General features: G+C 36.2%; 1 protein-coding gene across 2 annotated transcripts in view; it reads left to right on the top strand.

Annotated features, from left to right (window-relative positions):
• Window positions 1–25,861, top strand: part of TRIM33 (tripartite motif containing 33) — a 144,605-nt gene that overhangs the window by 105,138 nt on the left and 13,606 nt on the right. For both annotated transcript variants that reach the window (XM_069601307.1, XM_069601301.1), the window contains exons 6-12: window positions 2,423–2,537; window positions 4,562–4,708; window positions 5,178–5,295; window positions 6,694–6,968; window positions 7,693–7,857; window positions 14,849–15,049; window positions 23,868–24,000. In XM_069601307.1, the coding sequence (XP_069457408.1) occupies window positions 2,423–2,537; window positions 4,562–4,708; window positions 5,178–5,295; window positions 6,694–6,968; window positions 7,693–7,857; window positions 14,849–15,049; window positions 23,868–24,000 (1,154 nt within the window). The remainder of the gene's footprint in view (window positions 1–2,422; window positions 2,538–4,561; window positions 4,709–5,177; window positions 5,296–6,693; window positions 6,969–7,692; window positions 7,858–14,848; window positions 15,050–23,867; window positions 24,001–25,861) is intronic.

The following is a 25,861-nucleotide window of genomic DNA, read 5'->3' as shown; positions in this document are numbered from 1 at the left end:
AGAAAAAGCAATTAATGTATAAAGAGTTGAATTTATAAAATTTTACCTAGAGACTGTGAAAGACAGAGGAGTGAATATGAAGAATGGTGGGCAAATTTCCCATCTGTAAAACAAGCATTAAAAACAGTACTTATCTTAGTTGTATTATTATGAGAACACAGTTTCTGGCACATAGTAAACCTTCAAATTTTAGCTTTTTAAAATCATCAACACTAGTTTTTAGAAATCCTATATTTGTTAATTTCTAAATTAACTAAATTTATTGATAAAGCACGTGGGCCTGAGACTTCTCTGATGGTCCAGTGGTTAAGACTCCATACTTACACTCCAGGGGCCATGGGTTCGATTCCTAGTTAGGGGACTCAGGTCATGCACTGTGGCCACAAAACAAACAAACAAACAAATAAAAACAGACACAAAAAACCCACAATGGCTGTTGGGACTAAGTTCATAAGTGAGTAGATTAAGAAGATTAGGACTCTTAAAGGAGTCCTTGCGGACACACGCTTGGAGCTGACATAATTAAAACCCCTATGTTCCTAGAGGTATGAATAAGGGTTCATATGTTTTTGTTCTTCAGACTCACAAAATTAAGACTTCTAGGTTCTCTAGAATATTAAAATTAATTTTTGATGATTTAAAAAGACCCAGTAAATACTTAAAATATTGAAGATGAATGAATGGTGATTATATAGTATATTAGATAATAATAGACATTAAGAGATGTTATAACTTTCATCCTAAAAGGTTATACCAAAGGAAAATAGAGGCTTTTCAGAGATTGTAGATAATATATAAATATATATACACATATACTAGTCTTAGTTTGTTCTTGTAGTTACGTCAGGATGTTTTTTATACTGCTGTTACATTGTAGACGATATTGGAGAGGATAGCTGCCTTCTCATAAATTACAGATGGTTATCCTTTACAGAGAAAGGACAGAAAGATAATTCATATTACAGTCCTGTATTTTTATACATGTATGTTATGCATATTTTGTATAAACATTCCTCAGTCTGTATAGACAAGTGAGGCTTATGTGTCATATGATTACAGATGGTTGGAGAAAGAATTTCATCTCCAGAAAGCTTTAAAATAAAGCATTTAAGATTAAAATCTATAATTATACTTCTTTTAAATTCTTTGATGACTTTTCTCCATTTTTTAATGTACATTCATTTTTTTTTCTTCCTTTACAATTGAATGTGTATTATCCATGCTTAAACCTAGGGGTGTTTGACTCTACTGTCAGCATGCTTAATGATTTCAACCTTTGGCTGAATCTTTTTTTTTTTTTTAATTTTTAAATTTATTTATTTTTAATTGGAGGATAATTGCTTTACAATGTTGCATTGGTTCTGCCATGCATCAGCATGAATCAGCCATAGGTATGTGTATCTTCCCTCCCTCTTGAACCTCCCTTCCTTTCCGAATCATTTTGAGTCATGTGTTTCTTAGCACTAGTAATTAGCACTCTCATTTTTAAAAAATTGTCCTCCACTCACTTTAATAAGATAAGGACAGCACTGAGTAAAAATTTCAAATCAGTGCCTGATGTACAAAGGAAGGAAGACTACATTCTTGACCCAGTGTATTCAAGTTATTCAAATTTGTACTTGATAAATGAAAGGCAGTTTAAGTGGTTGAAAGTGTTAGTTATAGTTTGTACAAAAGTAGAGTGTGTAAAAGTTGAAGCTTACCATCTTATGATTGTTTGTGAACATTTTATGTATTTATATTTGTGGGATTTTTCTCTTCCTATTTTATAAATAGCAAGGTATTGGCTATTTCATATTTGCAACCAAAATTTTCATAACTTCATGGTAGCTTATATTTATTTCTAAAACATTTAACAGCTATTTTTATAAAAGGAATGAAAGTGTTTTATTCCCTTAAAACATTTTGAGAAGTAAGTCATTTTGAGAAAAACCCATGCAATGAGTATATATGAATTCACATTTGAAGTAGTTAGAAGTGAACCTAAATGCTTCTACGCTTCCTACTATTTCAAAAGATAATAGTATTGGTTGCAACATTGGTTCTTTATTCATTGTTCTTGAAAAGCACTATGATTAAATAGAACCAATGTGCCATATTTAACACTAACCAACAATCATTGATGGCAGATGTTTGTATATCACTTTCATGTCATAGAAACTAAAGGAGATTGCCATGTAGTGTAATAAACTGTCCTTTATGAACTTAACTTGAAACTACTAAATATTTAATTCATTCTTTGTCTACATACATAACTTGTTTGGGCCAAATTGAGTGGTCAGGTCTGCCAAAACATAAGTTGTACATTTGACAAAAATGTAATTACTCGTTTAAGTGCCCAGCTGGATGACTTGCTGTTACAGTTGGTAATTCAGAGACGCAGGATAAGTCGATAACCTAATGATGCATTTCTCTTATTCAGGATAAAAGAAGTAAATGAGACTAACAAACGAGTAGAACAGGAAATTAAAGTGGCCATTTTCACCCTTATCAATGAGATTAATAAGAAAGGAAAATCTCTCTTACAGCAGCTAGAGGTATGGTTTAAAGCCAAAATAAAACAAAAACTGCTTCTCTTGCTCTGTAGCTGTTTTTAATGTTTATTGAAAGCTCTTTTAGATTGGTTGCGGGGGGTATGAAAGTAAAGTCAGTTAAAATTTTTTTCATGTGTTTTTTTAATTGGAAAATCCTCTTTTCAAGTTAGTTACTTTATAGCCCAATTTAATTAATAATACTTTAGCCATATCAGTTAGGAAATAGTGTTGGCCTCTTAGAAATGAAAGAATTATTACTAAAATGTGATATACATGAAGACAAATCTGACCTGCCACACTCCCTCTTCTCCCCTCAAGATGGGCCCTCAGTTTAACTTTGACATTGTATATTGGGAGTCTTAACTGACTCATGTGGGTGCTTCATTTTATTTTTTAATGTTCCATAGTTTTCATAAAAATGCTATTCATTTTGAAATTTATGAACTTTAAATTTACTGGTAATTCTGTTGTATTATATCTTTATGTTCCATATTTTGAGGTTAATATATGAATGTAAATTTCTAGATGAGAAGCCAGTCAATTTGTGAAATCCAGATTGTTTTAATCAGAGACTCTACTGACTATAGTTGATTGTTCTCAAAATTTTGTGGTTTTAAATTGGCTTAGGTAATATGGGGTTACATTTAAAGTACAATTGAAAAGTAATAATTTAAATCACATGGATATTTGATTGTTTAACTTTTAGTTACTATTAACCTCAAATTTTTTATAGATTTTTTTCCTGTTGCTATTGCTTCATTCAAAATTGTGAAATATTAGGCATAATTACATATAAATATATGTCAGCAGAGTATTATTTCTGAATTTCTGTCTTTTGAAATACACGTTGCCATTGTTCTGCTATTGTGAGATTAAAAGTACTCTCACGCATATTGTTAGTTTGAGGTTTCTTGTGACTGTTGTATATCCAGCCTAGTTGCATTTAAGCTTAATAGATTTTTTTTAAAAAGGATCTTGTAAAGGGAGAGCAGGAGCAGGCAATTATTTTTGATACCTTTTAAGTTACAGTAAATACATTTTAATTATAGGTCTAAAGTAATGTTCTGAAACCATTTCAAGAACTTTTGAAGTAAAAGTTTTGAATTAAAGTGCCTTTTATTGCTAAAATATACACAAATACCTAGTGATAAATCTGTCACATATTTCTAACATGGTGATAATTTAAGCAATAGATATTTTCTAGTGTACTATGTTTCTAAACTTTTTAAAATAGAGGTTTTCCTAAACTTTATAAAAGGTATGATTTTCTGGGAAGTTGTAAATAAAACTCCCATCAGTTGAATATTTTTATCTACTAATTTACATTATAAAGTGAGCAACTTATTTCCTTAGGAGAAAAATTGTTCAGTAAACTCAGTTGAATCACTTGTAAGAAAGTGGTTAAGGGACTGAAGAGGCAAGTTGTTTAGCATGCTGAAAGTCAAAGGACATAGAGCATCTTCTATTCCTTCTGGGAAGTTTCATCCCCAGAAAGCAGTTTATTTTTCCTTTGCAGCATTTTCCTCAAATTGGTCTTTGCTTCCACTCTGCAATTCATCTTTCTCCTTTTGTCTTAATATTTAAAAGAATAGGTTTTTTCAGCCTCATTGCCATACCAGTAGATGGCACTGGTAACACAAAATTTTCTTTGGCCTGAGAAGTGTATTTAGTTAAGGTAATAAAATTATTTCTAAAGGTCAGCTCATATGTTATAAGCTCTATATATTAGATTAGCCTAATAGAAGGACGCTATTTTTAACAAAGACTTTTCATCTTCTGAAGGAAAAGGAAGACATAATTAACATTAGTCTCTGTATGTACAATGTCCGTTTTAGCCCAGAGAACTAAGAACTAAATTTTAGTCCCTCTTTTGTTAGTAACTTTGTCCTTGATCATAGACTCATTAAATAACGAGGAGCTTAAGTTATCCCATATTTAAAGATAAATATAAGTATTATGTTCATTTGCAATAGAAATTGAACTGATATGTATAGTAATTCCTCAGTGAACCTCTTGTTCTGTTTCAGAATGTTACAAAAGAAAGACAGATGAAGTTACTGCAGCAACAGAATGACATCACAGGCCTTTCCCGGCAGGTGAAACACGTTATGAACTTTACAAACTGGGCGATCGCAAGTGGGAGCAGCACGGCACTGCTGTACAGCAAGCGACTGGTGAGACCCATCACACCTTCTTTCTCTTCAAATTGACCTTATTAAGATGCTACTTATACCTATGTAAATTTACATTTTGAATTTCAGTAGAAGGAATCACCATCACATCAAAATATAGGAAGTTTCCATTACCTGCAAATGTTTTTTTGTTTTTCTCTACCCCTAGCATTTTGCAGCCACTAGTCTGCTTTTTGTCATTTTCTAGAATTTCATATAAATGAAATCATACACTAAGTTTTGAATCAGTCGTAGGTTTTGGAAATACCTACTTGTATAATGTAGTTTATCACCAGAAATGGCAGATATTCAAGCATGTGCATTTGATTGTTAATATAGTTTTTTTAAACTGATTCTGTCTCATCTGAGATGGACACTCTGGGGCTACATGAGGTTTTATTATGTCTTTATCTTGTTTGTTTTCTCAAGTGGCATTTAATTTTAAGACTAATGTGATTTTTTTCCCTTTAAGATTACTTTTCAGTTGCGCCATATTTTGAAAGCACGGTGTGATCCTGTCCCTGCTGCTAATGGAGCAATACGTTTCCATTGTGATCCTACCTTTTGGGCAAAGAATGTAGTCAATTTAGGTAAGAAATTAGTTGTATGGCTGTAACTTGGAACACTGAATTAGGAGAAAGCAGCTAAAACAAATCTTAGGTACTTTAAGATTTTAAGTGTCATTCTAGCATGTAAACTTTTGAAAGATAACTTCTTCATTGGAAACTCACTTCAGCTTTGTTCATTACATCTTTAAGAATGTTGAGAGTCTCCTCTGTATAGTTTTCAACAGTAGGGATTATTTCTAACTTCCCTCCCCACATCTTTTAAAACTGCTATTGACTGTTACATGTCAGAAACTTAGCAAATGAGTTTTTTCTCTAAATAATTTCTTACATGCTTAGTAGCTTATATATTAATTGTACAAAATTGTCCACTTGAGGAAGCCCTTCAGCATGCTAATGTGTCCAGATCCCGTGTTCTGAGGCATGGTTGAAAGATAAAAGTAGCTCTTTTGACATGGAAGCCAAATGGACTTTGCTTTTGTTACTCCACAGTGTGGACCTAAGGACTGTAGGTGAAAATTATAGATAAACGTACAAAGAGCTCAGTTTACAATAAAACATTGCCCTCCCTACCTTCCCCAATCAACAATTAGAGCTGTCTACAGATTGATAAAACTTATTTTCAGAATAGTCAAGTGGTCACCATTGGAAGCTGTAAGAGCAGAGATGAATGGCTTTTTGTAAAAATAATAATAATCTTTGTGTATATTTCAGGTTTGGTTATACCTTTAGATCAGGCATCAGCAAACTGTTTTTGTGTGATGTGGTAGCTAAGTTTGGCTTTTTATGTTTTAGAGTTGTTAAAACCAAAAGTATATGCCAGATCTTATGTGGCCTGCAAAGCCTAAAAATCTGGCTTATTGTAGGAAAAATGTTTGCCAACTCTACTTTAGATCAAACCTTCCTAAAATATGCCTCTATTCCTAGAAAGTACTTGACTTTGGAAAAAGGAAGAATTTGTCATTGCCAAGGATACAAATAGTAATAGTTTAAAACATTCAACATGTCCATAGAAGACAGTGTAGTACTTTGCCCTGCACATTTTGACAGTTCAAAGGCAGGTGGAATTGGTATTAGCAATCTCAGATATCCGTGAATCTCCTTGGGAGAGAATTTATTTAGACTGACTAGGTGGGCCTCTTCTCATAGTGTATCTTTCAGCTCTTTAATTTTCTGTACATTTGTGTAAATAAGGGCAGATAATATATCATTCTAAGTAATCAGAAGTCAATTAATTGGCTTTGGACTATATTAGGTTTCTGATCGTTACCATCTTTGAACCTTGCTCCCTTGCTTGTTGTGCTATTGGGAGCTTCAAGAGGTGGTAGTTGTCAGAGGAAAGAGGAAAATATAATGATTAGTCCATGATGTAGATGTCAGTTGATTATATGCAAATTACTCTCATTTTTTTAAATCCTTCAGGTAATCTAGTAATAGAGAGTAAACCAGCTCCTGGTTATACTCCTAATGTTGTAGTTGGGCAAGTTCCTCCAGGGACAAACCACATTAGTAAAACCCCTGGACAGATTAACTTAGCACAGCTTCGACTTCAACATATGCAACAGCAAGTGTATGCACAGAAGCATCAGCAGTTGCAACAGATGAGGATGCAGCAGCCGCCTGCCCCCGTACCGACAACCACCACAGCAACACAGCAGCACTCCAGACAGGCAGCCCCTCAGATGTTACAGCAGCAGGTGAGTGCTACGTCACATTACTGATGTGACGCAAGTCTATATGTACTCTGTGCTATATAGGTGAGGTACACATTTCAAAGTTACTGATGGGGACAGAGATCAAGGGGCAGAGCTCAAAGGTCAGTTTAAACATTTTCTTTGGATATGGCAGGGATGTGGGGGATGTATGAGGAACAAAAAGAGTTAAATACTATGATGGGAACAGTCAACTCACTAGTACTATGGAGGTATGCAGGAAGCACGAATTCTATCACTGGGTCAGGAAGATCCCCTGAAGTAGGAAATTGCATCCCACTCCAGTGTTCTTGGCCAAGAGTCTGACACTAAGCGACTGAGCACACACACTGTGGAGGTATACACATTTTTATCCCTCTATCCCACATCTGTTTTATTCTGTACCTGTGGTTTTGGGTTGAAGAACCATGTTGTTTCTGACTGATACCTGATATGTTCTTTAGGCTTTGATCAAATCATTTCCTTTCCTATATCTTCCCTGCTCTCTTCTCTCTCATCCAAATCAAAACTGTTAATCCGGGGTTGATTAAGTTAATGCTGATAGGCTTTGAAACACACTTAGACTAAGAGAAGGAGATTGGGGCAAGACACAAGCAGAATGACTCACACTTTTTACTATCCTGAGAAAATTATTTTTACTGTAACATTTTATGATTGAAAGGTAAATTTATAAAGATTATTACATAAATGCAATATATACCTTTTGCAGCCTCCAAGATTGATCAGTGTTCAAGCAATGCAAAGAGGCAACATGAACTGTGGAGCTTTCCAAGCCCATCAGATGAGATTGGCTCAGAATGCTGCCCGAATACCAGGGATACCCAGGCACAGCGGCCCTCAGTATTCCATGATGCAGCCACACCTCCAAAGACAAGTATGCCTAGAGTTACATTTGTAAGAATCATACAATTTTAAAACTAAAAGACAGCAATTTTCTTAATCAGTTTCGGGAGGGAGGAAGGGAGGAGGGGTGGTCAATAATACCTTTGAGAATTTGACCAGTGCTGTGTTATCTTCCTTTCTCAGGAAAATACACATAAAATTTGTATTAAATTTTAAGAGCTTTGATATCTTTAAACCCAATGTATAGTTTGTGTTGAGCATCCCTTATTTAGTCCAACCAATTCATTTTACAGAAGTGAAAAATAAAGGAGCTTGTTATTTACCCAGAGTTCCTGAGGTAATGATAAAATTAAGAATAAAACTTGTTTCTTGAAATTGTTCTTCTGATCTTTTAATGTGACATTTTGACTTTTTATTCCTCTCTTTACTTGATGGTGTTTACTTTAGGATAGGTATGCCTACCTTTGTGTTTAGAGAGGCATGTTTTCTAATCTTTGCTTGAATAGTAGATTGTTGAGGGTATGATTACTTTTACATAGGGTTCCTAGTGATATATAAAAAAAGGTCATTTTGTCATTGTTAGAGTGATGTTTCTCAAAGTATGATTTAAAGGCCATGAGAATTACTGGGGCACCTTGTCATAAATACATTCTGAACCATATCCATTGAATCAGAATTTACAGGAGGGGAGTACTCAGAAGTATGTGAACTTGTACTGATTTAGATGCACCTGCATACTAAAGTTGCACAGATCCCATCCTAGAGAAGTGGTCCTCCAACTTTTTGGCTCAATTACCTCTGAAAGACTTTTGAAAAATACATACTGTATTACATACCTCACATTTGAAGGTTGACATTTAAAACTTCCATTACAAGTTTAAGGTTCAGTTCAGTTCAGTTGCTCAGTCGTGTCCGACTCTTTGCAACCCCATCAATTACAGCACGCCAGGCCTCCCTGTCTACCACCATCTGCCGGAGTTCACTCAAACTCACGTCCATCGAGTCGGTGAAGCCGTCCAGCCATCTCATCCTCTGTCGTCCCCTTCTCCTCCTGCCCCCAATCCCTCCCAGCATCAGAATCTTTTCCAGTGAGTCAACTCTTTGCATGAGGTGGCCAAAATACTCGAGTTTCAGCTTTAACATCATTCCTTCCAGAACACCCAGGACTGATCTCCTTCAGAATGGGCTGGTTGGATCTCCTTGCAGTCCAGGGGACTCTCAAGAGTCTTCTCCAACACCATAGTTCAAAAGCATCAATTCTTCGGCACTCAGCTTTCTTCACAGTCCAACTTTCACATCCATACATGACCACTGGAAAAACCACAGCCTTGAGTTTAAGTTTAAATAATTGCAAAGGGCTTACTGTCTACCATATTATAAATACTGACATTATAAAGTAAAACCCTTGCATTATTTTTTAAGTGGATCCACTGGAGTCCCAAATACTGTAGCAGATTGTTTTTTTTTGTTGTTGTTGTTTTCTTAAGCTTTTTTTTCTCTTGGATTATAGCCGATTTACAGTGCTATGATAGTTTTGGGTGGACAGCAAAGGGACTCAGCCATAAATACACATGTCTCCATTCTCCTGTAAATTCCTCTCCCATCAAGCTGCCATGTAACATTGAACAGAGTTCCCTGTGGTCTACCTTGTTGGTTATTCATTGTAAATATAGCAGTGTGTACATATCGATCCAAAACTCCCTGACTATCCCTTGCCCCCATTGTTCCCTCATGGTAACCATAAGTTTTGTTTTCTAAGTCTGTGAATCTGTTTCTGTTTTATAAATAAGTTCATTTGTATTATTTCTTTTTAGATTTCATATATAAGGGATATCATACAATATTTCTTTATCTTAGCAATTTATTTTTTGAAAGTCAAAATTATGTACTTTTTTCTCCTTGAATTTATTTTCTACTTTTATAGAATTTTATCTTAATATATTTATATTTGATAGACTTGTGAATCAGTGTGTTGCAGTTTTCTGCTGGAAAGAAGTCTTTCAATTTTAAAATTCTGATTTCTGTTTATAATGCTATTATCAAGCATTAATACTTTTTCTTTAGACCAGATTTTCATTACAATTATTCCTATACAGTTTAAGATATATATTTACATGGTTTAAGAATATTAGGGAACAAAAATTAAATTCTTTGAGATATACATTTCTTTATGTGATAGAGCCTTTTTCCTTTCCTGTTCATTTATGCATATTTGTGTGTTTGTTACCTTTTACTGTTGAGAGTAAGTCAGAATTCAACATTGATTTATCAGTTGACAACTTCTTTAGGCCTTTCGTCATTTTTGTTGATCATTAATTATCATCAGAGCTCAATCCAAAGATTTGTTTTTAGAGCCAGACACTATCTGGTGATTGATGCCTTTATTTTCAACTGTACATTTGCCTATCTCTTCAGGGTTGTTTTTTTGTGTGTGTGTGTTTTATGCTGGGGTGATATGCTGGATTAGATTAGGGATGAGTTAGAGATGTCCTGTGTTATTTCTTATTTTTGGAGAAGGGCAGTTTTGAAAGAAATAGTTGGGAAAAAAACTCACAGACCGTGGTACATTCTTAGGTAAATTGGGTTTTCTTCAGAAAAAAAGTATATATGAAGGTTGACTATCTAGATTTTAATTTCCTTAAAAGTATTCACATACACAATGACCCATTAGTTCTTAGAAAGCCTTAAAATAGTACCAGGAGGCAGGTACACCCTTTAGAATGGTGCAGAAGCTACAAAATCAGACCAACCATCTTAGGACCTTATCCTTAGACTTTGGGTCCTACAGAAATCACTGACTGTTAGAATTTTAAGTTTTAAAATATTTCAGATGATTTATATGTATATACTAAGTTATTTCCCAAAGATTTTAATCTGTTATCTTTTTTTTTTACATGACACATATGTATGTATGTTTATCACATATAATTAAATTTATCTTGAGACAACAAGAACATTAAACAACTCTATTAGTTTAAATCACCATATTAAGGATCATCTCAATGGATACAGAAAGATATCTGATAAAAGTAATGAGTCACGGTAATCTTGTAAACTAAATAGAAGACATTTTCTTCATCCTGAGAAAATATATCTGAAACCTACTGCGAATGTTTTGTTTTCTTTTTTAATTGAGATACAGTTGATTTTCAATAGTGTATGTTTCAGGTGTACAACATAGTGATTCACAGTTTTCGAAGATTATACTTCATTTATAGTTATAAAATAGTAGTTATATTCTCTGTGCTATGCAGTATATCCTTGTAGCTTGTTTATTTTGTATGTCAGTTCAGTTCAGTTCAATCAGTTGTGTTTGACTCTTTGCAACCCCATGGACGCCAGGCTTCCCTATCTATCACCAACTCCCGAAACTTGCTCAGACTCATGTCCATCAAGTTGGTGATGCCATCCAACCAGCTCATCCTCTGTTTTCTCCTTCTCCTGCCTTCAGTCTTTCCCAGCATCAGGGTCTTTTCCAATGAGTCAGTTCTGTGTATCAGGTGGCCAAAGTATTGGAGTTTCAGCTTCAACATCAGTCATTCCAGTGAATATTCAGGACTGATTTCCTTTAGGATGGACTGGTTGGATCTCTTTGCAGTCCAAGGGATTCTCAAAGAGTCTTCTCCAACACCACAGTTCAAAAGCATCAATTCTTTGGTGCTCAGCTTTCCTTATAGTCCAACTCTCACATCCATATATGACTACTGGAAAAACCGTAGCTTTTTTTTTCTTCTTTTCTTTTTTTCAAAGTTTATTTATTTTAATTGGAGCTAATTACTTTAACTATTGAAGTATTTTTTTTGCCATACATTGAGATGAATCAGCCATGGGTGTACATGTGTCCCCCATCCTGAACCACCCTCCCACCTCCCTTCCCATCTCATCCCTCAGGGTTATCCCAGTGCACCAGCCCTGAGTACCCTGTCTCGTGCATCAAACCTGGACTGGCCATCTATTTCACATATGATAATATACGTGTTTCAGTGCTGTTCTCTCAAATCACCCCACCTTTGCCTTCTCCCACAGAGTCCAAAAGTCTGTTCTTTACATCTGTGTCTCTTTTTGCTGTCTTGCATATAGGGTCATCGTTAGCATCTTTCTAAATTCCATACATATGCATTAATATACTGTATTGGTGTTTTTCTTTCTGACTTACTTCATTCTGTATAATAGGCTGCAGTTTCATCCGCCTCATTACAACTGATTCAAATGCATTCTTTTTAATAGCTGAGTAATATTCCGTTGTGTATATGTACCATAACTTCCTTATCCATTTGTCTGCTGATGGACATCTAGATCACTTCCATGTCCTAGCACTGTAAACAGTGCTGTGATAAACATTGAGGTACATGTGTCTCTTTCAATTCTGGTTTCCTCGGTGTGTATGCCCACCAGTGGGTTGCTGGGTCATATGGCAGTTTCTATTTCCAGTTTTTTAAGGAATCTCCACACTGTTCTGTATAGGGGCTGTACTAGTTTGCGTTCCCATCAAGAGTGTAAGAGGGTTTCCTTTTCTCTGCACTCTCTCCAGCATTTATTGTTTGTATCCTTTTGGATCGCAGCCATTCTGACTGCCTTGAAATGGTACCTCATCGTGGTTTTAATTTGCATTTCTCTGATACTGAGTGATGTTGAGCATCTTTTCGTGTGTTTGTTAGCCATCTGTATGTCTTCTTTGGAGAAATGTCTGTTTAGTTCTTTGGCCCATTTTTTGATTGGATGGTTTATTTTCTGGAATTGAGCTGCATGAGTTGCTTGTATATTTTTTAGATGAATCCTTTGCCAGTTGCTTCATTTGCTATTTTCTCCCATTCTGAAGGCTGTCTTTTCACCTTGCATATAGTTCCCTTTGTTGTCCAGAAGCTGTTAAGTTTAATTAGGTCCCATTTGTTTATTTTTGCTTTTATTTCCATTACTGTGGGAGGTGGGTCATAGAGGATCCTGCTGTGATTTATGTTGGAGAGTGTTTTGCCTATGTTTTCCTCTAGGAGTTTTATAGTTTCTGGTCTTATGTTTAGATCTTTAATCCATTTTGAGTTTATTTTTGTGTATGGTGTTAGAAAGTCTTCTAGTTTCATTCTTTTACAAGTAGTTGACCAGTTTTCCCAGCACCACTTGTTAAAGAAATTGTGTTTTCTCCTTGCTATATTCTTGCCTCCTTTGTCAAAGATAAGGTGTCCATAGGTGCGTGGATCTCTGGGCTTTCTATTTTGTTCCATTGATCTATATTTCTTTGTGCCAGTACCATACTGTCTTAATGACTGTAGCTTTGTAGCATAGTCTTTGAAGTCAGGTAGGTTGATTCCTCCAGTTCCATTCTTCATTCTCAATATGGCTTTGGCTATTCAAGGTTTTTTGCATTTCCATACAAATTGTGAAATTATTTGTTCTAGTTCTGTGAAAAATACCATTGGTAGCTTGATAGGGATTGCATTGAATCTGTAGGTTGCTTTGGGTAGTATACTCATTTTCACTATATTGATTCTTCCGATCCATGAACATGGTATATTTCTCCATCTGTTTTTGTCATCTTTGATTTCTTTCATCAGTGTTTTATAGTTTTCTGTATATAGATCTTTTGTGTCTTTAGATAGATTTATTCCTAAGTATTTCATTCTTTTCGACACAATGGTGAATGGAATTATTTCCTTAATTTCTCCTTCTGTTTTCTCATTGTTAGTGTATAGGAATGCAAGGGATTTCTGTGTATTAATTTTACATCCTGCAGCTTTACTATATTCAGTGATTAGCTCTAGTAATTTTCTGGTGGTGTCCTTAGGGTTTTCTATGTAGAGGATCATGTTCTCTGCATACAGTGAGAGTTTTACTTCTTCTTTTCCAGTCTGGATTCCTTTTATTTCTTTCTCTTTTCTGACTGCTGTGGCTAAAACTTCTAAAACTATGTTGAATAGTAGTGGTGAGAGTGGGCACCCTTGTCTTGTTTCTGACTTTAGGAGAAATGCTTTCAGTTTTTCACCATTGAGGATAATGTTTGCTGTGGGTTTATCATATATGGCTTTTATTATATTGAGGTATGTTCCTTCCATACTTGCTTTCTGGAGGGTTTTTTTGGTCAAAGGCTTTTTCTGCATCTATTGAGATAATCATATGGTTTTATCTTTCAATTTGATTGAATTGTGAATATTGAAGAATCCTTGCATCCCTGGGATAAAGCCCACTTGGTCGTGATGCATGATCTTTTTAATACGTTGTTGGATTCTGTTTGCTAGAATTTTGTTAAGGATTTTTGCATCTATGTTCATCAGTGATATTGGCCTGTAGTTTTCTTTTTTTGTGGGATCTTTGTTTGATTTTGGTATTAGGGTGATGGTGGCCTCATAGAATGAGTTTGGCAGTTTACCTTCCTCTGCAGTTTTCTGAAAGAGTTTGAGTAGGATAGGTGTTAGCTCGTCTCTAAATTCTGTATGTTATCTTAACTGATCCTCATAAAAACCCTCAAAAAGACAAGTGTCCATTTTCATTTCTCATTTTCCACATTTCTATAAATTATCAAGATTGTGATTTTGCCTAAAGTCACACAGAATTAAGAGTTAGGAATTGATAACCATGTTTCCATTTGTAAATTCGTCATTCTTTCTACCATATTAGTTACACAATACACAGTTGTTTTTATTAAGACAAAAGTGTCAAAGTGAAATATAGACAGAATAGAGGTTCTCTGTGTCTGATGACTGAAAACTTTAGGGACTTCCAGATCATCTATTTTTATATATATTTGTTCTCAAGTAAAATCATATCACCAGATTGACAGGGTACAATTGTTTGCAAGTATTTTTTTTTTCCTAAATAGTATACAAAAATGGACAGAAAATGAAATGGCTAAGTTTGAATTTTATTTTTCCTTTGGAAGTTTGAGAGGGCTCATTTCTTTGTCTCTCAGCCAGAGGTATCAAACACTGAATTTTTATACCCTTACTTAACTGAAAATTGTCATCAAGATACTGTTCATATTAGGCTATCCTGGCAGATCAAGTAATGATAACATCTTCTTTTCCTAACAGCATTCAAATCCAGGGCATGCTGGACCCTTTCCTGTTGTGTCAGTACATAACAACCCAGTCAATCCAACCAGCCCTACTACAGCTACTATGGCGAATGCAAATCGAGGTCCCACCAGCCCATCTGTTACTGCAATAGAATTAATTCCCTCAGTTACCAATCCAGAAAACCTTCCGTCGCTGCCAGATATTCCACCTATACAGGTTTGTATTTAAGTTGAATGAGAGATTTAAAACCTTTTGTTAATTAGGGAGTTGAGTATATATTTTTGGTTGCTTTTGTATTTTTTTTTTTAAATGCAGCTGCAATATTTGTTTTGAAATTTCAAAAAAATTTGGTCTAAATATTTGAATTTTTAAAACTTACATGTGCTAGACCTAGTACTTCTCAATATTTTAAAGCTACAGGGCGTCAGCTTTGCTTACCTATCACCTGCCAACAGGCAAACCTAGTGTTTAATGCAGTACTTTTGCTTCATTAGATCCAGAGAGAAGACCTAGGACCAAAATAAATTAAATTTTTGTGAATCTTCTGTTAGGTGCAAAAGAAACTTGAGCAGATAGGTTTGACTGAGAAAGGAGGAGGTTGGAAGGTGCAGATATCAGGCATGTACAGGGGTAGTACTGAGAGAGGAAGTAATAGTGAGGAGTAGAAGATGGGCAGGATGGGTCTCTGAGCTGTTGTGTCCCTTTCACCTGTAGCATTATTTCTGAAGAAGAATATCATTTGGTGCCTTCTAAAATTTTATAAATGTATTTGAATTAAAAGCATTAAAAAAATTAGTATAAAACTTGAAGGTTGTATTGAGTCATCTCATATATAGTATGAGTTTTTTAGATTCAAGGGTCACTGTGGGAGCAAGGAGCAGTGAAATCGCTAAAACATTAGGACCTGTGAGACTTTGTGGCTGCAATTTAGTGTTTATGTATTTAGTGGATTTATAGTATAGTTTTAAAGGATGTTTCTATAACTTTAGAATTGTCTCAGAATCACTAACTCGTGAATTCTCTTAATCTGATTGCTTCCCTGGTAATAGGAGAAATCTTTTGGCCAAGTGATTAGTAGGTGTAGTGGTGTTAAGAGTACTGGACTATACAGTGTAGAATTTTGGAATATATCGATAAAAAATAAAATTTGTAAGTTGTAAGCTTATAATTTATAAAATTTCAGTTTAATGCTTGAAATCATCTCATATGATATCTAGTATCCTTATTTCATGAAAGAGAGTAAGAGAGGTTAGTGACTTTCTCAGAGTCATCCAGTAAATGGTAAGTTGCATTTCAAAGCCTAGCACCTGATTACAAATCCATTTCTCTCCCACTGCTATCCATAGAGGTAGTGGGGAGATGGTTTGGGATTGTAGGTATGGAAAAGTAGAGTATTGAGGGGCTCTAGGCAACCAGGGTGTAGAAGGCAATGGCACCCCTCATGGACGGAGGAGCCTGGTAGGCTGCAGTCCATGGGGTCGCTAAGAGTCGGACACTACTGAGCAACTTCCCTTTTACTTTTCACTTTTCATGCATTGGAGAAGGAAATGGCAACCCACTCCAGTGTTCTTGCCTGGAGAATCTCAGGGACGGGGGAGCCTGGTGGGCTTCCATCTATGGGGTCGCACAGAGTCGGACACGACTGAAGCAACTTAGCAGCAGCAGCAGCAGGCAACCAGGGATAGTTAGGTGCAATGTTACAGGAGTCATTCAAGCACGCATTGCATGCTGAAGTGGACGCTGAAGATAAAAAGAGACAAGGCTTATTTCCAATTCTTAAGAAACTTTCAAAGGTTAGCAAGCTTAGAAAGGTTGCTAATGTCAAACTTCACATAATTTTCTAGGGCTGCTCTAACAGAGAACAGATGAAGGAAGGAAGGATGCTCCACATTTTTGAAAAGCCTGAGTATCATAAGGCAAATGAGCCCTTATTAGACTTTTCTTGTTAGCTTGCGCAAGAGCTTTGGAATCAAGACAAGAAGTTCCAGAATATATCCCCTCCCATCTTTAGTTTTTCTAAGTGGGATAGGAAGAACAGGATCCATGTTTTCTGTCATGAACCTTTTCCTCCTTGCAGACATATGGCCTAACTTTATTTACTGTTTTATTAAAGTATTGGCTGCTCTAAAAAATTGAGGTATAATTCTCATACCATGAGGTCCAACTTTTAAGAAATGGACAGTACAGTCCGTGGTTCTTAGTATATTCACAAGATTGTGCAACCATCAACACTATCTAATTCTAGAACATTTTCGTCACCTTAAAAGAAACTACCCATTTGCAGTCACTCTCCATTTCCCTTTTTCCAGTCCCTGGAAACCACAGATTTATTTTGTTTTTATGAATTTGCCTATTCTGGACATTTTGTATGTATGAACTTATGCAATATGTGGCCTTTTGTTTCTGGCTTCTTTCACTTAGCATAATGTTTACCAGCCCCATCTGTGTTGTAGCATATATCAGTACTTAATTCCTTCTTTTGTCTGAGTATTCTGTTCTATGAATATATCAGATTTGTTCATCTGTCCATCAGTTGATGGACATTTGAGTTTCTACTTCTTGACTCTTAGGAGTGATGCTGCTGTGAGCATTTGTGTGTGAGTTTTTGTGAACATAGATTATCAGTTTTCTAAATTTCTGGGAGTAGAATTCAGGGTCATAGAAGTTTTTGAGGAACTACCCAACTCTTCACAGTGGCTGCACCATTTTATATTCTCACCAGTGTTCATGTATGAGGATTTCAGTTATTCCACATCTGTGCCAATACTCTGGGCTTCCCTTGTGGCTCAGATGGTAAAGAATCTGCCTGCAATGCAGAAGCCCTGGGTTTGATCCCTGGATCAGGAAAATCCAGGAAATGGCAACCCAGTCCAGTATTCTTGCCTGGAGAATTCTATGGACAGAGGAGCCTGGTGGGCTACAATCCATAGGGTTGCAGAGAGTCAGACATGACTGAGCAACTAACACGCTTCCTTTGCAAATACTCATTGACACCTGTTTTTAAAGTAGTTTTAGGTGGTTACCACAGAAGTACAACCAAAAATAGAAAGGGAAGTAAACCTATAGTCTCTTGAAGAATTGCATACTGTTTCTCCTACCCTGTAGTTTTCTATGGTATAGTGAAAAGAATGTTGGGGGCAGTTACACAGGAAGAAGACAAGGGAGCATTAACTGTGCAATGCAGACAGGAAATGAATACAAAGCAATTTCAGGTATTCATTGATATATCTTAATACTGGTCATTACAGCTATCCAGTATAGAGTTGAAGTTGATTTAAATAGACTTCTCTCAAGTTGAATTATTTTTTATTTCACTTTACTGTTCATCTCCAGAAGAATTGTAATATGTGTTAGTAATTTTAACTTTGAGGGAATATATGATGAACCTGGATTCTTTTTGAATAGTTAAGTGAATATTAGATTCTGTTCAGATTAGATTTATTAAACAATAGTTGTATTAAATTATTATTTATTATTAGATTATTAAACAATAGTGTTAAATTCTTTGTAAACAGTTTTCCTTTCTTGACATAGTAACTTAAATTATTTGGGTACTATACTGGATAATATGAAGTCTTGGGTAAACCATATGTGTCTTTCTGATATTTATATGTAAATTTAAATGTTATAGAATACCCATTCTGTACTGTGTTCCTGATAGTGGCTGTCTTCCATCTTAACCAGTGTGATAGGTAAAAATGATGTTTGTTGATTTCATGTATATTTCTTTAATTTGTGCGGTTTTTAATCTTTTTTTAGGTTCATTGATGCTTAAAAAATGTTTAGTGATTTATTAATGGCTGCCCTGGGTTGTCTTTGCTGCATGGGCTTTGTCTGGTTGTGGTGAGCAGGGCTACTCTAGTTGTGGTGCTTGGCCTTCTCATTGTGGTGGCTTCTCGTTGAAGAGCACAGCCTCTAGGGCTCGAGGGCACTCAGGGTATAGAGCGTGGGCTCAGTAATTGTGGTACATGGGCTCAGTTACCCTCTGGCACGTGGGATCTCCTTGGATCAGGAATCAAACCCCTGTCCATTGCATTGGCAGGCAGATTCTCACCAGGGAGGTCCAGTTCATTGATTATTTACATTCCTTTGTAGATTGTCTTTTTCCTTTGAATTCTTAGAAATTATTTATATAGCACATACCTGTTCCATGCTGTTATTCAAGGATACGTAACTAGCATTGGTTTAATAAATACGTGAATTAATATTTCTCCAGTTAGACTTCTGACTTTAGTTACAGTGACTCAGTCCATGCTTGATGAAACATCGAGGTAAATACTTGCACTGGCATTCCTCTGCTGGTGCTGTAGTGGCATCAGAGAAGCCCTTTTATGTACTTGCAGTTTGCCTCTTCCTAATATTCTCACTCTTCTCTGGGGTGACTCTAGGGTTGTCACTTGGGCCAGAGATGCCAACTGTAGGTGGGAGAGTGTAAAAGGAGTGGCAATAGAAATAGGTAACATGAACTTTCATGTCTGTTTTGAATCATCCTATCTGCTCTTTTATGTTTAGGTGAGATATAGCTCATCTTCTGTCTGTGGCTCATGTTGGGAACTGTCCCTCCTCACAAATTCTCTAGGTAATTTTAGTTACAGCTAGGGATTTTCCTCTAGTTACAGCTTAACAAGTGAATCCTTGGCCAATAGCTGTGACCATTGAGCAGGCATAACTCTTCATATCTCTTAATCATCCCTCTAGCTAGCCCACAGCATGCTCTCACTTTCTGCCTTTTATGTCTGTGACATTAGGTTTTTAAAGGGCTTTATGAGAAAGGCCTATTTACCTTTTTTTACAATTAAGGTGTGATTGACTTAGTTTCAGTTGTACAGCATAGTAATTTAATATTTGTATCCATTACAAAATGATTACCACAGTAATTTTAGTTAACATCAATCACCATACATAAAAATTTTGTGTGTGTGAGAGGAGGACTTTAAAAGTTGCTAAGAAAGTAAATCTTCAGATATATAATAGAGTGTTAATAAGAGTCACCATGCTATACATTACCTCCCCATGATTTATTTTATAACTGGAAGTTTGTACTTTTTGATCCCTTTCACCCACTTACCACCTCTGCCCACCACAAATCTGTCTGTATTTACAAGCTTGATTCTGTTTTTGTTTGTTTTTAAATTCCACATATAACTGAGACCATATGGTATTTGTCTGATTTATTTCACTTAGCTTAATGCCTTCAGGTCCATTCATATTGTCACATGTGACAAGCTTTCCTTTTTATGGCTAATACTTATTCCATTGTGTATATGCGTATATCACACAATTTTATTCATTTATCTATAGCTTTATTTCTTCATCTCTTGATGGACACTTAGGTTGTTTTTATATCTTAGTTATAAATAACGTTGCAGTGAAATGGGGGCACATATATATATTTTCAAATTTGTGTTTTGGGTGACTTCCATGGTGGTCCAGAGTTTAAGACTCCATGCTTCTACAGAGGGCACAGATTTGGTCCTGGTTGGGGTACTAAGATCCTGAATGCCTTGATGTGGCCAAAAAATTAAATTAGAAAAATATTAGTGTTTTTTGTTTTCTTCATGTAAATACCCAGAAGTGAAATTGCTGAATCGTGTGATAGTTCTGTTTTTAACTTTTAAAGAAACTTCTGTACTGTTTTCCATAGTGGATGTACCAGTTTACACTCTCACTACAGTCCACAAGGGTTCCCTTTTCTCTACATCCTTACCAGCACTTGTTATCTCTTGTGTTTTTTATAATAGTCGTTCTAACTAGGGTGAAGTGATAGCTCACTGTGGTTTTGATTTGCATTTCCCTGAGGATTGGTGATGTCGAGCACCTTTGCATGTAACTGTTGGCCATCTCTGTCTTCTTTGGGAAAATACCTATTCAAATTCTCTGCCCAATTTTTAATTGGATTTTGGGGAGTTGCATGTAGGATCTTAGTTCCCTGATCCCATGCAGTGGAAGCACAGAGTCTTAATCACTGGACTGCCAAGGAAGTCCCTAGATTGTTTAGTTTTTTTACTCTTCAGTTGTGTGAGTTCTTTATGTAGTTTGGATATTAACCCTTTATCAGATATATGATTTATGGATATTTTCTTCCTTCAGTATGTTTCTTTTTCATTTTGTTCCTGATTTCCTTCGTTGTGGAGGAGCTATTTAGTTTGAATGTAGTCCCACTTGTTTAATTTTGCTTTTGGAATGAGATCCAAAAAATCATTGCCACAATCAGTGTCCAGGAGCTTATCACTGCCTATGCTTTCTTCTAGGTCTTACATTCAGGTCTTTGAGTGATCCACTTTGAGCTGGTTTCTGTGTATGGTGTCAGATAGTAGTCTAGTTTTGTTGTTTTGCATGTGGCTGTCCAGTTTTCCCAACACTGTTTATTGAAGAGACGATCCTTTCCTTGTTTGTATATTCTTGGTTCCTTTGTCTTATATTAATTGACCATATATGTAGGAGTTTATTTCTGGCTATTCTTTTCTATTGAACTGTATGTCTGGTTTTATGCCAGTATCATACTGTTAATTACTGTGGCTTTGAAATCCTGGCCTATGATGCCTCCAACTTTCTTCTTTCCCAAGATTGCTTTGGCTATTTGTGCTTTTTTGTGGCTCCAAAGAAGTTGTGGGATTGTTTGTTCTGTTTCTGTGAAAACTGCCATTGGAATTTTGATAGGGATTGCATTGAATATGAAGATTGCTTTCGTTATTATGAACATTTTAACAGTATTAATTCTTCCAGCCCATGAGCCCAGACTATGTTTGCATTTATTTGTGTCCTACAGTTTCTTTTATCAATGTTGTACAGTTTTCAGTGTATATATCTTTGACCTTGTGGTTAAATTTATTCCTAGGTGGTTTATTCTTTTTCATGTGATTTTATTTTTTAAGTACTCTTAAAAATTATATTGATTCATTTTTTAATTTTTGGTTGTGCTGAGGTTTTAGTTGCAATGAGTCGGGGGCTACTCTTCGTTGCAGTGAATGGGCTTCTTGTTAAGGTGGCTTCTCTTTTTGTGGAGCACAGACTCTATTTATTTGGCTGTGCCGCACGGTTTGCAGGGTCTCATTTCCCTGACAGGAAATTGATCTTGGGCCTGGTAGTGAAAGCCTGGCATCCTAACCACTAGCCAATCCAGGGAACTCCCCTGGGATTGTTTTCTTAAATTCTTATTCTGATAGATCATTATTAGTGTACAGAAATGCAGCAGATTCTCATATATTGATTTTTGTGTCTTGCAACTTTACTGAATTCATTTATTCTTACAGGTTTTGGGTGAAGTCTTTAGGGTTTTGTACATATAATGCCATGTCATCTGCAGATAGTGACAGTTGTACTTCTTGCTTCTTTTTCTTGCCTGATTACTCTGGCTAGGACTTCTAATACTATGTTGAATAGTAAGTAGCAGTGAGAGTAGTCATCCTTGTCTGTTCCTGATCTTACAGGAGACGCTTTCACTTCAGCTTTTCCCTGTTAGGTATAATGTTAGCTGTGAGCTTATCATAAATGGCCCTTTTTGTCTTGAGGTACCTTCCTTCCACTTTGTTGATAGGTTCAGCTTCTTTTTATGATGAAAGCTGTTTACTTCAGGAGAGTCCTTTCTTGCCTGTAGTATGTTGTGAGCTGCTTTATTCTGATCATTGTTATTGTCAGTCCAATTCTACCTTGGTTTATATTTATGGTTTCTCTTCCAGATTTGATGCCACTCTTTCCTGTTTTATAGCCTTGAAAATCAGTGTGATTTTGAGGGGGAAAGGAGAGTGAGAAGTAAATGTACCAATATGTCTTCGGTTTTCGGGTGTTTTTTAAAGACTGACTTCTTGGCCCCACGTGGTGGGTCCTCGTGGCTGCACATGGGCTTTCTCTAGTTGCGCCGAGAGGGAGCTACTCTCTGTGCCGTGCATGGGCCACTATTGCAGTGGCTTCTCTTGTTGTGGAGCACGGGTTCTAGGTGCACAGGCTTCAGTCATTGTAGTCCATGGGTTCACTATATGCAGCTTAGGAGCTTTAGAGCACTGGCTCAGTAGTTGTGGCACATGGTCTTAGCTACTCCACCACGTGTGGGATCTTCCTGGACCAGGGTTTGAACTGTCGTTCCTTACATTGCAAGGCGAATTCTTAACCACCAGGCCCCAGTTTCCTGTTTTGAATGAGAAGTAGATTTGCCTAAAAAGTGATCTTGCCTCTAGTAAGCGAGAAGATTAAAAGAGGCAGATGTGGGTAAAAATAGATCAGTAGATAAGCAAGAAGATCAAGAAGATGAGCAATTATTTAATTAAGAATAATTTGACCATTTCTGATATGGGATAGTATAAAATTTTTCTTAAGGTAATTTCCATAGTTAAGTATTTTTTGCTACTATTTATTTTTCTACGTGAATATTTTCCCATCTTATCAGCACAGTTCTCCCCTGTGAGTAGGATGTTTAAAGACAGAGAGCTGATGTTCAAATTGGGAGCTAGCCCACAGTCACAGCACCAGGTCCTCTGGCTTTTAACTTACTGCATCCAGTGTGCTAAAAGGGCTTAGTTTTTCTGTTGAGTGCCTCCTTTTTTGTGTGTAATAAGGGACCTTATACCTCAAGTTAAAGGCTTTCTGTTGAGTAATAGACTTTTCAGAACTTTTAAATTAGATACGGACGTGGTTAAGTGTCTGTTTAGTTGAATGATTTTGGCACGACCATGGATGTTGAAATAAAGTTGGGGGGTGCTAGGGACAAAGATGCTGAAAAACAGGATCCTACATCAGCCTTGAGAAAAGGCAAAAGAGTAAGGGTGTGTCAGAACTATGTTCATAGTAAAACACAAGGGATTTAGTGGGTTATTGGGCTTTGTCTGGAGCTGCCAGGTATTTATTGAATCATTTTAATTATAGCTATATTTGCATAAACTATATTGTGTGGGTCCTCAGGAGGATAAGGAAGGAACAATTAAGCTGAGTTTGATATAGGATAATCTGTTTTAGTAAACTGAGTATAAATGATTATATTAATGAAATAAGTTATCTGCTTTAATCAAAGCAAATTTATCTTTTTGTTCTTTTTCTTTAGTTGGAAGATGCTGGTTCAAGTAGTTTAGATAATCTGCTAAGTAGATACATCTCAGGCAGTCACCTACCCCCACAGCCCACAAGCACCATGAATCCCTCCCCAGGACCCTCTGCCCTATCTCCAGGATCATCAGGTAAAGTCAGTCGAGGTACCGCCTCATTTCTGTAACATCTTAAAAAAGTATCTCTCAGTGTATGTATTAGGATTCTCCAGAGAAACAAAACCAACAGTAGAATGGTGTGTGTGTGGGGAGAGAGAGGAGACAGAGGTTAAGGAATTAATTGGCTTATGTGATTGTTAGGGCTGGCAAGTCTGAAATCTGCTGGGCTTGTCAGGAGAGTGGAAACCCAGGGAAGAGTTGATGCCAGTCTTGAGTTCAGGCAAAATTCCTTCTTGCTCTAGGGAACTCAATCTTTTAAGGTCTTCAACTGGTTAGAGACCCACCTTCATTATATTTTACTCAGTATCTACTGATTTAAATGTCAGTAACATCTATCATGTTGATGCAAAAGTAATTGCAGTTTTGGACCTTGACTTTAAATCATTCTAGTTAGGCTCAAATGCATCTTTATTAATCAAAATAGGAACCATTACAATCAGCACATTTTTGCCAATAAGAAGTAAGTTTGTTTATTCCTGTAGCATAAAAATCATGCTTCAGGATTCGATGAACTCTTGGAAAGCATTTTCTGCATCCTACTGGTTGTGGAAGCATTTTTCCTGCAAAAAGTAGTTGAGATGCCTGAAGAAGTGGTAGTTGGTTCATGAAAAGTCACTTAAATATGGTGGATAAAGCAAAACTTTGTAGCCAAATTTGTTCCAACTTTTGAAGCAGTGGTTGTCTGACATGCGGTCAGGTTTGTGGAGAAGAATTGGGCTCTTTTTGTTGACCGATGCTGGCTGAGGTATTGCAGTTTTTGGTGCAGCTCATCAGTTTGGTGAGTATACTTCTCAGATGTAATGGTTTTGCCAGGATTCAGAAAACTGTAGTGGATCAGACAGGCAGCAGACCACCAAACAGACCATAACCCTTTTTTTGGTTCAAGTTTGGCTTTGGGAAGTGCTTTGGAGCTTCAGTCACTGAGCTGGTCATCACCAGTTGTTATATAAAATCCACTTTTCATCAACCTCACAATCCAATGGAGAAATGATTGGTGGTGTTGCGTAAAATAAGAGGAAACAACACTTCAAAATGACGATTTTTTTGATTTCTGGTCAGCTCATGAAGCACCTACTTATCAAGCTTATTCACCTTTCCAACTTGCTTCAAATGCCGAATGACTGTAGAATGGTCGATGTTGAGTTCTTTGGCAACTTCTTGTGTAGTTGGAAGAGGATCAGCGTCGATGATGACTCTCAACTGGTCGTTGTCAACTTCCAATGGCCAGCCGCTGTACTCCTCATGTTCAAGGTTCTTGTCTTCTTTGCAAAACTTCTTGAACCACCACTGCACTGTGTGTGTGTTAGCAATTCCTGGGTCAAATGCGTTGCTGATATTGCAAGTTGTCCCTGCTGCTTTACGCCCATTTTGAACTTAAATAAGAAAATCAAAGATGAGATTGATTGCTTTTTGTCTAACATCATTTCCCTAATCTAATATAAATATAAAATAAACAGCAAGTAATAAGTCATTAGCAAAAAAAGTGAGAAATGTGCATTAAAATGATGTATAACATAACCACATTTATTTAGAATGTATTCCAGTATCAAATGGCAAATCTAAACAATGCAAAAACCAAAATTACGTTTGCACCAACCTAATAAATACCTTTCCACAAAGAACTGGTACCATATTCTAGCCAAGTTGAAACATAAACTTAACCATTATAATAATATTTTTTTTCCTGATTGCTCTAATTATTTTTCTTCAAATGTTGTTGGCAGTCTTCAGTGAATTGAAATAATATGTATCTGTGGTGTACATTCTTCAGAACTGTGATTTTCCCCTCCCTCAACCTCCAGCTGTATTTATGTTTTTTTGCTGGATTTGTAGA

The sequence above is a fragment of the Ovis canadensis genome, chromosome 1 (genome assembly GCF_042477335.2).
Source record: "Ovis canadensis isolate MfBH-ARS-UI-01 breed Bighorn chromosome 1, ARS-UI_OviCan_v2, whole genome shotgun sequence".
Taxonomy (NCBI): domain Eukaryota; kingdom Metazoa; phylum Chordata; class Mammalia; order Artiodactyla; family Bovidae; genus Ovis; species Ovis canadensis.
Note: the sequence above shows the minus strand (reverse complement) of the source record. Positions and strands in the feature narration are given on the sequence as shown.